Source organism: Aptenodytes patagonicus, chromosome 2 (assembly GCF_965638725.1).
Source record: "Aptenodytes patagonicus chromosome 2, bAptPat1.pri.cur, whole genome shotgun sequence".
Lineage (NCBI taxonomy): Eukaryota > Metazoa > Chordata > Aves > Sphenisciformes > Spheniscidae > Aptenodytes > Aptenodytes patagonicus.
The window spans coordinates 166,724,568-166,740,968 of NC_134950.1; the positions used below are offsets into that span (position 1 = coordinate 166,724,568).

A 16,401-nucleotide genomic window follows, 5' to 3' on the forward strand; every position below is an offset into this window, starting at 1 on the left:
CAGGGGTCTTGCTGCTCTTTAGCTGGTGCACTTTGAAGGATGAGGCTTTGGGGTAAAAACTGGGAAGCCGAGAAAAATCTCACTTTCCAATTAGGACTGTCCTGCCAAAACAATGTGAGCTGTTATGACAACCGGTAGAGGAGGTCTAACGCAGGAACAGCACATGGAAAGGGAGGCTGTTCCCGTACATGGGGAAGGAGGAGCGACCTGGGTCCGGGAGCCAGACTTGGGTCCAGGAGCCAGCGAAGGGTGACTCCGTGTGGTGTTTAACCTTTGCTGCTCAGCTTTCCCAGGAACGAGCTGGGCTTGGGGCTGGCTGTGGAGTAAGGGTTAGGGAGTGTCCACGATGGGTCTGCAGCCGGGAGGAAGCATCGTACCGACCACAGCACAGCGTGGCCCTGAGCAAGCTCTGCTCCACATAGAAGTGCACATAGCCCCTGGGTTTGCCACTCAATACAAAACCTCTATTGTTACTAACCAGCTATAAATAACCCCGTCCAGTACAATGTCTCATCCAGGAAGCAACATAAATGCAGCTTTTGACTCACTGAGCTAGGGAGAGCCAAGGCAGTTCCTCTAGCCAAAAGCCCTGATGATGCTTCGCTTATCACCAGAGAGGAAGGCTGATCTCGTGTGCCAGGGCAGCTTGGGGAAGTCAGGAGTCCAGGGCTGTGATCCTGGCTGTGGCGCACAATATCTGCTCGGCCTTGGGCACACTGTTTGTGTCCTGATATATTTTTTTTTATTATTATTCTTTTTCACAAATACTTTGAGCACTTTGAATCTCATTGACTTCCTAGCATGGTTTGAACATCAGGGTGCTAATTATCTTTGCCTTGGTTTCCCCACTAGCAAATAGCTGTTGGAAAGAACAATAATCCAGAGAGGGCATCATAAACGGATTTCCACTGGGAAGAAAACTTTTGATAGATTGGATCTCATCTCTACTGGGGCTGGCATCAGCTGGTGTAAATCAGCCGGCTTTGGTGGAGCCTTGTTGACCCTGCAGAGGTCTGCTAGTACTGGAGCTTGAAGAGCTACAGTGCGTGGTTTTATCGTTTTCCCTTTTCTTTCACTGTCAGATGCTTGAAGCTTTCATCAGCCCCGATGAGTCGCTGTCTGGGAGCTGCCAGTCGCTGGACAGATCTGTGGACAGGTGAGTCATGCATGTCACCATGTTCACAAGCTGAAATGCATAGCAGGAGAGGAGCGGGGTCAGTGGCATGCCCTGAGGTTCCTGTTGGGATGAGGATGCACCTGAGAAAAACAAATCTATGTTTTTGTGCTAAAAGCCAGATCCTAATACAGACACCTGGTATGATTTGCTTTGCAGTAATCTGAGCTGGATGAAGTAGCTGGGGATCTGTGGCAGCCTGGCTTTGTGTGCCCAGGTTTTCTGCTTCAGTCAGATCCCTTTCCTACCCCTCTGGCTTTCTGCAGTCGCCAAGTCAATACTCCATTAGCCTCTCCATGCCTACTCCTCCCCGGACATGCTGTCTGCTCTCCATTGACCGCTTGTAAATTCGGCAGCCCCCGCGCACTGTTAGCAGCCACAGATATGTCAGTCAAGGTGCTGAGGACACCAGGCGAGCAACAACTAAGTTTAGCTTCTCAGCAGGAAGCAACTAGGACACGTTGTACTAACACAGGCTGCAGTTCAATAGTTGGTGCGTCTGGTTGGTCCAAGCTCACACGTGCACAGCAACTGTATGTTTGCTGCTCTGCACAGTAGGCTGCGTATAAGACACAGTGTCCTTTTGGGAAGCAGTATATATTTTTTTTCCATCTGCATCAAAGATTTTCTTTTTTTTTTTTTTTCCCCCTGTTGCTTTTGCCGTACAGCATCAAGGCTGTGTTCCAGCAGGTCTGCGTTGTGTTGATTTGATTGTGTAGCGTGCTTCAGGTTTGCAGCTCTGTACACTTTGGATCTGTCTCAGCATCAAGGTCCATTTCCTTTTTGTGGCTTTTAATAATTTCCTGTGATGTATTTGCTCATTGTTACGGCTGTATGGAAGCTGGATTCCTTGTGCTCCCAGCCTCAATGCCCCAGCTTTGCTTTTGCATAGGCTTTGCTAGGAAGAACGACAGAAGGAGCACAGCCTGGTTATAACGCTTTATTGTGACCCAAGAGAAGAGTGTTAGGCATGTTTGCAAGGGTATGGCTTGGTTTCACGTACAAAGAAGCAGGCAGCCGTGTTCAATCATGGGGTCTAGGAACTGGAGAAGGCACGAGGAGGGCTATATTCTTCAAAGGCAGAAAGAGGAGTAAGTATGACTAGTCCTGCAAAGACGTAGCTGAGCCTTTGCTGCCAATTGCTTGAGATGGCATTAGTCTCAAGAGGGCAGAGCTAGTCACCAGGCAGGGTGACCAGTCTGATGCTAAGAAATAACACGACAAATTCCTCTTCACTGTAGCAAACCTGTTGTGATCAGCTTTGACATGAGTCGATTTCAGAGCACTTTACAAAGCAGATTTCTACTACTATGCCCACTTTGTTAAAAGGGAGAGTGGAAAAGCAACCTGTTCAGGTCACCCTGTTGGCCCTTACGGAGGCTGGGGTGAAATTAGGATTGCTGAGATCCTCTTGCAGTGCTTTATCATCCTCTCAATGTAGTTTTATAAAAGACCTTGAGCCTTGAAGCACCAATCCTTCACTCTTCTCTCCTGGTCTCCTGGGAGGGTATGTGTACCCAGTGGTGGTACGGACCCTCCTGCGTGAGGAAGGTGGGGGATGATGTTGCAGAGAAGGGGAGACCCGTACGAATCAAGTGTGAGTGAAGGACTCCAAGCATGTACATCTGCAGCAACTAAGCAATGTTCACAGAAAGCAGAGTTGCATGGTTGAACACTTGACATTGAGGGAAGAGAAATCTGCATCCCTCCTTCTGTGCATAGGTGTTACGGTGCAATCTTTGGCTGCTTCGTTTCAGCCTGGTGACTGTGTTTTCTGCAACATCCCTTTTGTTTGCCACAGGAACAAGCTGTGATTCAGCAAAAAAACAGTCTTCATTCTTGTGCAGGTTGAGGATGGGAGCTCAGTCGGGTAGACTGGACTGATCAGTGATCAGTGCGTCTCGTGGTATAGCCTGTGCTTTCTGCATGTAATCACTTCCTAATTCATTCCAGAGCCTTTCTGATATAATAAAGTACATCCTTTTTTTTTTTTTTTTTTTTTTTCATCCCTTTGCAGCCCTCCCTTTACCCAAACCCCTGTTCCTGGGAGGAAGAGCCATCACAAAGACAGTCTTGATTGCATGGGTAAGCACTCTTGAAGGTTTGTATTTGCTTAGAATTATAAAAAGCATGTAATAATGAAACTGGATAAAGGCTATTGGAGGAGTGGCACTGCATGAAAAGTAAAAACAATCAAGCAAACCAGCTCCATTTCTTAGGTTAAACTGCAAAATGACCCTGCAATGATCAAACATGAATGTTCTCTAAAATCAAAAGACCCAGAGCATCAAACACAGGCAGGGCTGCTCTTGTCATCATTAACCCTTCTTGGCTCTGCAGCAATAGTGGTAGCACTGAAGAACCTTTGGGCCTGGTTTGGGAATCAGTTTACAGCAACAACAGTCCAAGCTGGGTAGCAAGGGCCCTGAAGTAAATGGATGCAGGCAAATAAAGGTGTTGAAAGATCAGAGATGAGCTCTGTGTTGGAAGAAGCTGCTGAGGGGGCCTTGCTTTTGTATTTGGAGACAACTGGGAGGTGCTGAGAAGCTGGAACAGCCTTGTGGCTGACAAAACATCACCTTTTGTCTCTGTTAGTACCCGTGAGTTGTACTTTCAGGATCTCGACTTCCTACATAGCAAAACCTGAGTCCGAGACTCTCTAGGGAGTTATACCTCTTCCACTTCCATTAATCTGTGATACTGCAAATGCTGTTAGAGAAAATGTATTGGTAACCTGCAAGGATCATAGGTTACTGCTTAATCACTTACAAACATCCAGCTGGTTAAATCATGGAAACTCTGTAATATTGTAATGACTTTCACTATTAAAAATGAACAAATGGCAGTCAGCCTGTAGCATGATAACTCATTCCTGGCCTGAGGCAGGATTTCTAGATTGAAATGTAGAGATGAAGCTGCAGTCAGTCCATGTCACTGAAGGTTTTAATACATCCCTAGTGGTAGGGGAGGCATTTTGCTTTGAGACAGCACTCGAGACCGTCACTCACACATGGCTTGCCGAGAACCTCTTGACCTGTCCTTGTTGCTTTTCTTGCTGACCATATTTCAGCCATTATGTGCTCCTCTTGAGCACTGCTGTAATGGGGAAATCATGCTGAAGCGCGGCTGAGGCCAGGAATGGTCTCCAAGGAGCAGCTGCTGGCCCCAGGCTAAGACAAACAAACAATCAGAACGGACTGTGTCATTAGAGTTGGATGGAGGAAAAAAAGGAGGTGAAAGATGGGGGGGAAATGACAGATATTTTAATCTCAAGTTATTCAGTGCTACCAGCAATAGCTTCCTGTGCTGCGTTTTTTTATTAAAAAAAAAAAAAAGTCCTTATCTCACACATCCATCCATTGCTCTCACAATCTCACGTCTAACCTAAACTCTGATGATCTTTAATCCCTTCTGTATATTCTAAATCTATCTTTCTAGCATTTAATCAAAATAAATATAAAAGTTTGGAGCTCTCGGGGTATAAATTGGTCTCTGGCTTTCAGAGGTCAGGCATCACATCTGAGAAGAAAGAGGGGAGGGATTGTCCCGTGTTAGCCAAGTGCTGGATTTTTGCATTTCCCTGGAAATAGCTGATATCAGACCAGAGGTTTTGGAGTAGATGGATCTGGGCCTGGCAGTTCTGTTTCCACGCTAATTTTTGTATTTTCCATGTGCAAATAAGGTGTTTAGTGCTCTGTCTTGGAAACCAGGCATGGTCTATGTTAATCCCCTGCATTGTATTTGAACAGTGTGGGCCAGGGTCCATAAAGTCAGCAGTTAAACCTCTTCGCTTTAGGGGAACCAAGACCAGTGTGTCTAACCCTTATTTTCCACTGAGGAGTGTGTGACTGTGGACAGATTTCAGAGTGAGCCTTGGGGAACGTATGGTCGTGTAAATGAACGGCTTGTCTCCTCATTCTTGTCTGTAATTTAGCTTGAAGACCAGAACACTTTCCCATAAGAAACACTCTGGGCATTTGATACTGAGCTGATCTCAGAAACGCATCTCTTCTTCCCTCCTGTCAGATTTCGACATCCCGTTCTGCGAGAGGTTTGGGAAAGGTGGGACCTTCCCGAGGCAGTACCACCTCTCCCAAAGTCGCAAGGACTACAGTGATGGTAAGAAAATGATGGAGGGTTGGGGAGGGAGGTGCTCGGTCCAGGATCTCAGTGGCTTTTGACAGTGCCTAGGACTGGAGAGACTTGGGAAGGAGAATTTTCTAATAAAAGGAGAAGAACCAAGTGATTTGGGATTCACTTGCGTATTCTGAAGAGCATGCTCTGTGAGACCTTGCGGGTCTGCTCTTGGGAAGTGCTGAGCATCTACAGCATGTATGAAAGTCAGTGCTCAGCTCCTCCTCTGCTTATACCTGGTGTTTTAACTTAGCCACATGGATGGGTAGCATTTCTCATCCCTGGCAATATCAACCTTTCTGTTCTCCTAAATTGCTTGCTTTTGAGGATGCTGGTTTGTGACAGCAGGTTTCTCACAGAGCTGTACGAAATCACCTAGCAATTTCAGGATAGCAGTATCTGTTCACATCTCTGTTTTAAGCTGGTGAGCTCTGAGCTTTGGGGACCACTCCATCACCTTGTTGCTGCTGCTTCTTTCGCTGTGTGAGACTGCAAGTGGTGGGAGGTGAAACTGAATAAGGATCAAATTCCCTTGGGAAAAAAAATACTGAGGACATGCAGACAGCATATTGAGCCATCCAGAAGGAACTTCATCTCTCACTGACACCACCCTTGTGCAAGCAGTTATCACAAGATCTGGCATTGCTTGTGTGGTCATTTGTATTGTGGTCTTAGGGGATGGCAGGGATAATTTGCAGTGTAAATTCCTGCCTATTCAGAGTTTAATTGTGATTAACAACCAACAAAAACCCTAATGTAATTAAACTGTTGCAAATCCCTCTGGAAACATCTGCATTAGATGTAATGCCTGCTGTTAACAACTCTTAAATTTAATTTAAAACGTTCACAGGGCCTTGCTTCAGTTTCATTAAGCTTGTTTTGTTTAATTTGAAGAGGTGCATCAATGGATCTGGGCAGCGACCTGAGAAAGTGGTGATAGGTAGATCCAAGCTGGTGAGTGCATTCTTGCCATAATTCTCCCCCTTTTCTCCTACAGGCCGGAGGACTTTCCCCAGGAGTTACTTCCCACAGGAGAACCTGTTTCACCTCGTCCCTTCTAGCCGAACCAAGAGCTTTAATGGGGACAGCAAGCTCAGCACCTTGCAGTACGACGAGTACAGGCCCAAATGGTGGAACAATTGTGAAAAAGGTCTGCAGGTCTTCAGCACCTCCCCTACGAAAGCTAGGAACTGTAAGTGAATCAAAGCCACTAGTGTTTGGGATCTCAGTACGTCTGGGTCTCGACACAAAATTAAGTTACCGTCACCTGCTGAGTTAATGGGCATTAACTAAGCTAACCATGTGTGAATGCACCCTGATTCCATCCCCAACACGAGGCACACTGCGCGAGCTTACATCTCAGTGAGGAAGACTTAATACAACACACTGTACCTTGGCCTTGACTTGAGGGCGCGTATGGGGTCAGCTGGTTTTTATCACTTGCTGAGTTGCAGAGAATTGCTTTTGCATTGGACTGTCAATGTGCTTGCACAGCAGAAGCTTCCAGGAGACTTGGGATGCAGGAGCACATGGGCCCAGAGGTTTTACAGGCTGCTCTGGTATTGCAAGGCTGCCCCTACTGTAGAAATTGGTGCATTCTGGGCCTGTTCAGTGATGGATAACAACCTAGAAATGACTAGTGAGATAAAACTCTTTACTGGTCCCTGCCTGGGTTGCTGCTCAGCCATGCTGTATCCTGCTAACCACTCCTATAGCAGAGGAAAGTTCAACATTAGCTAAGAAAGCATTTTCTAGAGGAAGGACGCTAAAGAAATATGACTTTTCTGGGACTTGTTTCTGCTTTATACTAGTGCAGACTGGGAGACATCCCACACACACACCGGTAGCATTTGTGCAATTAAAACTGGTTTGTCGTGGTGCCCCTGGGAGAGGGTGGCTCACTGCTTGCCTTGATGAGCGAATTGCAAGCCTGATCTGCACTCTGTAGGGTCAGATGGACCTTGGTGCTGAAGTCTCCCTGCTGTGCTCTTCTCTCAACCCTCTCCTCTCTTGTGTAGCCCTGCAGGCACCTGTGAACTGGAGGCTGGGGAAGCTGCTCGGAAGAGGAGCTTTTGGGGAAGTTTATCTCTGCTACGATGCCGACACTGGCCGGGAGCTGTCGGTGAAACAGGTGCCTTTTGACCCCGACAGTCAAGAGACAAGTAAAGTAAGTACAGGGGCAGGACTGCGTTCTGCAGCATGTTGGGGCATTGTGGGGTGGAGGCTGAGGGTAGAGGTGGTGGGAGGGGTCTGTGTGCCTGATGGAAGGCAGTGTGTAAAGACAGTGTGTGTGGTCCCAAATGGCTTGTGGCACCAGTCAGCATGCTCTGGTGACTTTTCTACCTCCCAGTTCCTTGGTCATGTTGGGCTGCTCTGTCTTGGGTATCATCTCTTGAAGGTCTGTCTGCTCTTCCTTAGTTTCAGCCTTCTTGCTCCCTTCACCTTCTTCCTACTCTGGGCTCCCCATTAGCTTTGCTGGTGTCTTCATTCACACCTTTCCAGAAAAACTCCTTGAGCAGAAGTAAATAAGTAAACCTGTCTCAAATCCAAGCCCTTGCGTATCCCATCTCCTTCTCTCCTTACCTGTTCCTTCGAGCACTGGAACAGGCTTCCTAGAGAGGTGGTCGATGCCTCAAGCCTGTCAGTGTTTAAGAGGCATTTGGATAACGCCCTTAACAACATGCTTTAACTTTTGGTCAGCCCTGAATTGGTCAGGCAGTTGGACTAGATGATTGTTGTAAGTCCCTTCCAACTGAAATATAATATTCTATTCTATTCTATTCTTAGGGCAGCAGTCCTCATTTGAGCCTTGCGTGGCTGATGTCCTTGTGGGTAGCTTCGCAGGTGCTATGAAGAGTGCGCAGCATCGAGCACTACTTGGATAATATTGCCAAAGTAACCATTCCCTTTTGTCACGAAGCACGTCTGTTTTGTTGCAGGAGGTGAACGCCTTAGAATGTGAGATTCAGCTGTTGAAGACTCTCCGTCATGACAGGATAGTGCAGTACTACGGGTGCTTGCGGGATCCTGAGGAGAAGAAACTGTCTATCTTTGTTGAATACATGCCAGGGGTAAGTGTGGTTCCTGCTAGAGATTATCCTGAGAGAACAGATTTAGACTGCCCTGGAGTTTGGTGAAATTTGGATCTGGAGTTAAACTGTTCAGCTGAGCTGCTCTATATCTGATGAGCCAAACCAAAACAGTGGATGCATCCCTAAGGCTTGGGAAAACTTAGGTTGTGAGTCAAATGTCATGGTGAAGCCCGGTTTGGGGGTAGTATAGTGGGTGAAATCAAAAGCCTTGAAGGCAGGTTTTAGGTTTGAATCCTGGAGCAGGGTGTGTTCACAGTCTGGAATCTGAACTTGGTGAATGTGGGATACGATCCAGATCTGGCTCCGAACACTGTGGCCTGAGCCCACCCTTAAGTATTTATTGCAGATCCCTGCAGGAAAAGCTAATAGTACAACTGTCCACCCACAGCTGTCACCAATTATTTATGGCTTTCAGCACGTGTGTATTAAAAACAGTGTTACTCACTTGTAAGTCTTCTCCTCTTCAGAACAGAACTTCTTGTTGGTAGCATTAGCCTCTCGTGCAGGAGTGGCTTCAATTTGTGACTTTGCTGATATAGGATAAAATAGCCCTAGGGAAAAAAGATGATCAGGAAGCTTTGAGGGAGTCTAAGCAGGGGCTGGAGAATGTACGCAGATTAGTTGAACATCTTTCTCTGTTAGAGAGCATGTGAGTTACATCAGCCATCTAGACAAAGTCACTGGTTGGTATAAACCAGCATAACGCTATTTACATTGCTGGAGGATCTGTTCTCCTAAGTCCCGCCTGTCCAGCTGGACTCATTCCCCAGAGTGTGGGAGAATAAACCTTTGTTTATACAGAGATTTGTAAGGTCAGAAGGGACTATTAAGTCATCTGGTTGCAAATAATTTTGGTCATTAGTAAACATGCAAGAAGCCCTCCTAACGCATCTTGCACATGAGTAGTCAGGTGGACTTCCACACGTTTGAGTCCCTTCCAAGCCCTGTCCTCCCTCTTTCCCTGCGGGCAGGCATCTCACTTTCAGGCCCTGCCATGAGGCATGGACCCAGAGGGGTAAACCCCTCTGGGGTTTCAGCAGTCCCCTTGCCGCTTATTCTGCAGTGTGCCGATGTTTGTTAGCAGTCAGGAAACCAACATTTGATGCTGGGACAGTGTCCAGCAGGGCTGGAAGTTGAATGTTTGTTTTTTTAATGATAAACCAGAGCTCTGACCAAATACAGATTGACTTTCGTGCTGCAACAACGTCTCATTTCACAAAAGGAGCTCAGGGCTTTGGTTTCCAAGGCCAGTGGAAGCGCATGAATTCCCAAACCTTGCAGCACAGCAGCTCCACAATGCTGGGTCTGGCCAAGCTTCTGATTTAACAGTGCCAGCTTGGCAAAATCTTCACGAGGCCAAGCTCGGGTGCACCATTAGTCTGGCATTCTTATGATTGCCCCCATTAAATAGCTGACTCTGTATTTTCTATCCTGCCCTGCCCATAAACTATCTTTTTAAATTTATGCTTGGAAAATGGAATGGTCTCTTTGACCAAAGGCCTTGAAGACCCTGTTTCCCCTTCTTCAGTATCATGTTTGATGTCCCCCCATCAGGGTGAGGGAGGTCAGGATAAGAAAGCTTGTTTGGGTTGTGGGTGAGGGAATATACCCTGCATACAAGTTGTACGAGGGGGTAATTTCAGAGCATCTCGGGTTACTTCAGCATCACTGTGAAAGGGAAAGGAGAGGCCCATCCACAGGTTCACCACCAGCCTCAAAAGAAGGCCAAAACAGTAGCTGGGCAGAGCAACAGCAGAGGTGGGTGGATGTGGAAAAGCTGATACAGTTTGAGTGACTGACTTGGAGCAGAGCACCCCACTGTTCCCAGAAGAGAAGGACCTATGGCAATCTTGGATCAACCCTGGAGCTGCAGGACAGGCAGAAACAGGTTGAGTTTCCACTCCTGCTCTTCAACCAACCTGAATGCTGGAGGTAGACCTGGGTGCGACCTCTCTGGTTGAACCCCAGATCTGCCTCTGGTTCATCCCTGCTAAAACCCAGCTCTGGTGTAGTGAGGGACATCCATTTCCAAGTGGGCAGAAAATACAGCTAAAACCAAGGGGGTCAACGTTTTGCAGATGGTAGATGTCCGCACCCCTGCTTCCTTCCCTCTTTGTTCAATAAAATCAAACCAGTAGGAGCCTGCGTGCCTGGGTCAGAAATTCAAGGCTGGGTACTTGCAAATTGTCTACCCTGGGTCCAAGCAGTCCCATGTGGGGCTGATCATGTCCCTCATGAGTCTGTCTGCCTCATGGCAGTGGGTAGTCCTTGCTGTGACAAGTTGGGAGGGGGGAGGCTTCATAGAAGACTGACTCATCAGCTTGGCCCTGAAGAACTAGTCGAGTTGATCCTCTCACTTGAGTTGTAACTCCTCATCGGTTTGGTCCTTCTCCGTGAGCTGTTGGTGATGTCCAGCCACTAGAGGGGGAAAAAGATCTGTAGTGTTGGCAGAAGGTAGCACTGATACACACCAGAGACCATAGCTCTTTCTCCACTGGGATCTGGGACATGGGGAACAAGTCCTTGCTCCATTCAGCACTTAGTGGATTTTTATCTTGTTGTTTCTACAGCAGAGTGGCTTTTATAAGCTGGGAGATAGAGTGGTCAGGAAAGTTTAAAAAGTCACTGCGACATGAGGCACCTGGTTCTGCTGGTCCTTACAGTTGGTACGTGTTTTTTCACTGCAACAGGGCTCAATAAAGGACCAGCTAAAAGCTTACGGTGCTCTGACCGAGAACGTCACACGGAAGTACACCAGGCAGATCTTGCAAGGAGTCTTCTACTTACACAGCAATATGATTGTCCACAGAGACATTAAAGGTGAGTAGATAATACAAAGAGGCTTCTTGCTTGTTTGGATTTGTTCAACCCAACCTCCCCCCACCCCAATATAAATTCTTGTGAAAAACATAGTGCTGGGATCTGGTGTTTCAAGTATTTTTGCCCCTGGCCTTCACCAACTTGAACCATGAGAATCTTGAACCATGAGAATCTTGAACAAGCAGCTGAAACCAAAACCTTGTGCTGTCTTCCTGCTTGGGAAGCCCAGATTAAGTACTTTTGAGAGGCATTATTGTTAACTGCCCTTACACATCTGAAAACCTGGTGTAACATACCCAAGAATTGAGAGGCCCTGGCAATCAGAGGGATCTGAGACTCTGTTCTGCTGTCTACACATGGGGAGGATGATCTGTTGTCTCCCATTCACTGTTCACTTTTGGGAAACCTGCTGAGGGAGACTATTCAGGAGAGGCAATGGAAGTCAACCCTCTTGGAGAGCAGCTGTCTTAGGAGAGGGGGGGGGTGCGTAATGCGGAGTCCAGCCCCACCAAGGCTCCCTCATGTCCAGCTCTTTGCCTTCACCCTTCCTGCTCTCCTCACTGTAGTCACTTCAACTCAGGTTGCTGCTTCATCTCTTGGGGTTTTTGGTTTTGCTTTTTCACCCCTAGGTGCCAATATTTTGAGAGATTCTGCTGGAAATGTGAAACTTGGAGATTTTGGGGCCAGCAAACGCATCCAGACCATCTGCATGTCTGGGACTGGGATTAAATCTGTCACGGGAACACCATACTGGATGAGCCCAGAGGTTATCAGTGGAGAAGGCTATGGAAGAAAAGCTGACGTGTGGTAAGGAATACAGTAGAAACCCCACCACTGCCACTTAAACAAATAATCCCTTTGGGAAGTTGGAGTGGGAGCAATAGGTAGAGCTAGTAGTTGGAAGATGGAGCAGTGCAAAGGATGGAAATGGGAGCTAAATGTTAAGATCAATATCCAGAGGGAGCATGTCGTAGCTGAAAATCCCAAAACAGGAGCACTCAAAATCACAACTTGCATTTGGAAGCTTTTATCATGTCTGAGGGCCATGCGCAGCTCGACCCTGTAGCTGCTCTTCAATTCTGGAAAGCAGGTTGGTAACAAAGTTTGCTAAAAGGGCTGTTGAGTTTCGGTGGCCCTGATCTTAAGTCAGCTAAACCCAGCTCGGGGGCTCAGGGTGATCTCATGCGGCCTCTCAAAAACTGCTGTGGCTGAGGCACAAAGACAACCAAAATCATTGGCTGCTTGTGAATGTTTTGATCTGTGGAGATCCACAGATGTCAGCTGGAGCCTAAAAGACTTGGGATAACGCTACTAATCCTTGCAATAAATGAGGAGGAAGCGCTGTTTTCAGAGTCTGCTTTCCGTTGGGTGCCCAAGCAAAGCAGGGTCAACAAAAACTAGTCCCTCCGCTGGAGGCCTGGGGGGGAAACCTAGGGAGTCCTTAGCAGGCAGCCCTGCACCGTCTGCTCTGGCTGATGGGAGGGTTCAATTTTTTAGGAGCAACTACGAATGGAGGTGGCTGAGAGGGTCTCTGCTGAGACGAGGACTCCTCAGCAAGCACAGGGAAACCTCTCAGGCTCTTTGCTGCTCATCTGACGTGCTCCTTCTCAGATGCACGTCGGAGATGAAGTTGAATGTAGGTGAACACATTTCATTCTGGCTCAGCTTCCTGGGGAACTACGTGCTATTGCTGAAACCGTGGTGTCTAAACTTGTGCCTGGGTTTCCCTTCAGGGCATGCTCCGATAAGGTGTCTCACATGCTTTTATGAAACTAAATATTCACCAGTTAACACAGGCAGAAAAGCCACCAGCTTTAGGGCAAGGCTTGCAAGTTCACTCTCGCTAGTGGGAGCGGAGAGCCCTGTGCCAAGGACCCGTGTGAACAGTGAGCTTCAGGGGGCCACGCGTACTGGAGACGTGTGCCCATCTCTCACATGGGTTTGCTCCCCGCGCAGTCTGTCCAGGCAGGCGCAATTCTAGAGCCGATTAGGCTTCAAATGCACAGCCACCCCAGTCCCTTACCCGCTGTCTCACCCCTGCGTGCTTGGCGTTGTTGCAGGAGCGTGGCCTGCACCGTGGTGGAGATGTTAACGGAGAAGCCGCCGTGGGCAGAGTTCGAAGCCATGGCGGCTATTTTTAAAATCGCCACCCAGCCGACCAACCCCCAGCTCCCCGACGGCGTCTCGAACTCCTGCCGCAACTTCCTCAAGCAGATCTTCGTGGAGGAGAAGCGGAGGCCGACAGCCGAGGACCTGCTGAGACACCCCTTCGTCAACTGCGGGCTCTGAGCCCCTGGCAGCAGGCATGGGGAAACGCCGACGGGAGGGGGGCGGCTGCCAGACCAGCGGCCTTTTGCGCTCTGCGGTTCAGACCTCCGCCCTGGGCTGTCCTGGTGGTGGCCCCCGCAGGTCCCTTCTTGTTCGGCACCGGCTCGGCACCTGCCACGTTGTTGGATTTCCAAGCTGCGCTCAGGACCGTCGGCGCCGGGAATTCAGAGCGAGGGATTTCCCGGACTGTGCGGGTGCTGGCCTAGGACCAAGTAACCTTCTTGCCGCCAGCGATATTGGGGTCATCCCCCCTTCGCCGTGTTGCTTATCTCTTGGGGAAAGTGCAGCAAATGGGATCTGTCGCCCCCCCAGCATGACAGCGATGCTGGCAGCATCCCCGGGAGCAGGGATGGAATAAGATGCTTGGTGGCAATCACCACCTTTCGCAGGGGAACAGACAGGGGCTTCAGCCAAGCCGGAGGAGATGATCCTCAGACCGCAGAGTCGGGGGGACCCGGGTGTCCCCGTTCACAAGGGGACCGAACCCTCCTGGAGGTCGCGGGACCAGCATCTCCAGTGGGGCGGCGTTTAATACTGTTCTGTGCCTTAAGCGGTTACAATCAAGGAGTGATGCTCGACTCGACACAAAGCACGGGGTCAGGCTCAATGATGCAGCAGCCATGTTGACTTTGCGTTTGTGCGTGTGTGTGCGCGTGTGCACGCGTGTGTGTATGTGCAAATCTTGGAAGAAGGGGTCTTCTCGGGGCGCAGGAGGTCTCTGTGGGGTACACCCACGGACGGATGCCTAGGGCCTCTGCCACGGGCCATGCAGAGGGATGTTTAAAAGCTGTCAATGCCTGCAGTGGGCAGGGCTGAGCACCAGCCAGTTTGTGCTGGAACCATCAGGGTTCAGGTGGGAGCCGGAGGGGATCTTGGCGAGGGCGGCTCTCTGCTCATAGCCGTAGCCCTGCTAACCCGTGCCCATGCTGCTGTGCTGGGGCTGGAGGGATGTCAACGTGTTTTGGAAGCGGAGCTGCAGGAGGAGCCCAGCGGGTCTCTGTAAAACCCAAGCAGGTGCCTAAAATTAGGCAGAGGGGACCGGCGCCTGCGGATCTGGGCTGGGTGCCTTCTCCTCCATGCCTCGTGGGACCAACCCCGGATGCAGGGAAGGAGGACGTCACCTCCGCAGTGGTGCCCGAGGGAGCAGCTGCAGGACCATGAAGGCTCAGACCAGGAGAGCAGAGCTGTGTCGGTTGAGGGCAGCTGGAAGCAGATTTCTTCCCCCAGTGTATTCAAAGTTGTAGGAGAAAATGGGCCAGTTGAAAGCAGAGTTGGGCTACAGCCTCTTTGACCAGCACTACCCTGCTGGAAAACCTGGGCAGGGAGCACGCACAGGTTCCCTGGAAGCTAATTAATTAATCAGATCTTGGTTATTTTGGACAAATTAATTGCACCATCCCACCTCCCCCTTCCCTGCTGCATTAGCTATTTCCATCTGGTTCAGCAAAGGGTTAAATAAGCCGTTACCGGGAGGTTGCAATCTTCAGGCCAGTGTGTCAAACACGGGTTTATTTTAATATTGTTTTTAATGGAAAATGAAAAGTGTTGCTTGGACTGAAGAGGAAATTGAGAAATTGGTTGTTCGTGTGATTTCACACATCCTTGAATTCTTCTGCGTGGAAGAGATCAAGACTTTGCACCGCTGGTGTGGCAGTGGGAGTGTTTCCTTGTCCACAGCTCTGAAAAGAGAAGCAAAAATTAGAGTTATTTCAGTTTAAAAAAAAATAAAACGCTGGTAGTGTTAGGGCAAATTAAAAGAAATAGCTAAAAGGATTCCCTATAAATTTGCCTGCAAAGCTGCAGAGACCAGTTATTATACAGGCTGGGCTCCGGTGAAGCTGGGGGGCTCCGGTGAAGCTGGGGGGCTGCGGCAGGGCAGCACCCGGGGTTTGTGCCAGTCGAGCAGAGCGGTGATGGGCAGCTCTCCTCCGGGGGGGGGGGGGGATAAAGTCGTCCCCTTCCTCCGAGGGGGAATGAAGAATTTTATTCTGTGAATAGGACCAAATCCATCAGTCTGTTCAGTAGTATGGGATGGATGGAAAAAAATGCAAGAAAAAAAAATAATCAGTGTTGGCTGGGAAGGGTTTTGTCAGAAGAGGGTAACAAAGTGTGTTTTCACCAAAGCTAAAAACTCCCACCATTTTTAAGCTGTTTTCTCCTCTTTCATTAAATCTGTTCCATTTTGATTTTCTCAGCCCTTCAGTGGTGGGTGGGTGTTTTCCTTCTTTCCAAAGCCTTGAGAGCAAAACACGGGGTTCCCCGGGCTGGGGCTGCCCCAAAATGCTCCCAGGGCCCCCACATCACCCAGACCCTCCCGTGGATGGGTGTGGCGTGTGTGTGTGTGCGCGCACACATGTGTGTGCGCACGTGTGTGTGTGCGACTCGCTCCTCAGGTGCCTTTGCCTTTTTATTTTTTAAAACCCTTGCCGTGTTCTGATGTACAGAATGAAACTAGGAAAAGAGAATGTAATATTATGCCATGTGAAGTTGGTTTTTGTTTGTCTTTTGCTTTTTGGTTTTTGTTTTTTTTTTTTTTTTTAATTTTACTTTATTTTGCCTGTTGCGGGCCTGGTGGCTTTCCCTGCGCGCCGCATCGTCACGTATCCATCGAGAAATGATTTTCTCTGGGGGGGGAGGCTGGAGCCGGTCATCTGCACACCAGTACAGCCCCTTCCCAGTAGGACAGTTCCCAGTAGGCAGTGGCTGTGCGCAGGCGGGGGGCGAGGAGCGGTGCCGGGGGCGCGAGGGGCTGCCTGGCGTGACCGTCCCCAGGCGGCAGCGGGGCCGGGGGGGGGGGGGGGGGGTGACAAGGCAGGGATGGAGCTGCTGGTTCGTGGGTTTTACTCGAAATAA

At 49.1% G+C, this 16,401-nt stretch overlaps 1 protein-coding gene across 4 annotated transcripts in view; it reads left to right on the plus strand.

Moving 5' to 3' along the window:
* LOC143157233 (mitogen-activated protein kinase kinase kinase 3-like) overlaps positions 1–16,034 on the plus strand; it is an 86,914-nt gene extending 70,880 nt beyond the window's left edge. For 3 of the 4 annotated variants that reach the window (XM_076331998.1, XM_076331999.1, XM_076332001.1), the window contains 9 exons: positions 1,083–1,156; positions 3,192–3,259; positions 5,201–5,293; positions 6,306–6,500; positions 7,327–7,475; positions 8,248–8,379; positions 11,091–11,220; positions 11,850–12,027; positions 13,281–16,034. In XM_076331998.1, coding sequence (XP_076188113.1) covers positions 1,083–1,156; positions 3,192–3,259; positions 5,201–5,293; positions 6,306–6,500; positions 7,327–7,475; positions 8,248–8,379; positions 11,091–11,220; positions 11,850–12,027; positions 13,281–13,509 — 1,248 coding nt within the window. In that variant the 3' untranslated portion in view covers positions 13,510–16,034. Of the gene's footprint in view, positions 1–1,082; positions 1,157–3,191; positions 3,260–5,200; positions 5,294–6,305; positions 6,501–7,326; positions 7,476–8,247; positions 8,380–11,090; positions 11,221–11,849; positions 12,028–12,717; positions 12,857–13,280 lie in introns of all 4 variants that reach the window. The other variant, XM_076332000.1, reaches the window with a different exon arrangement.
* Positions 16,035–16,401: the final 367 nt, after the last annotated feature.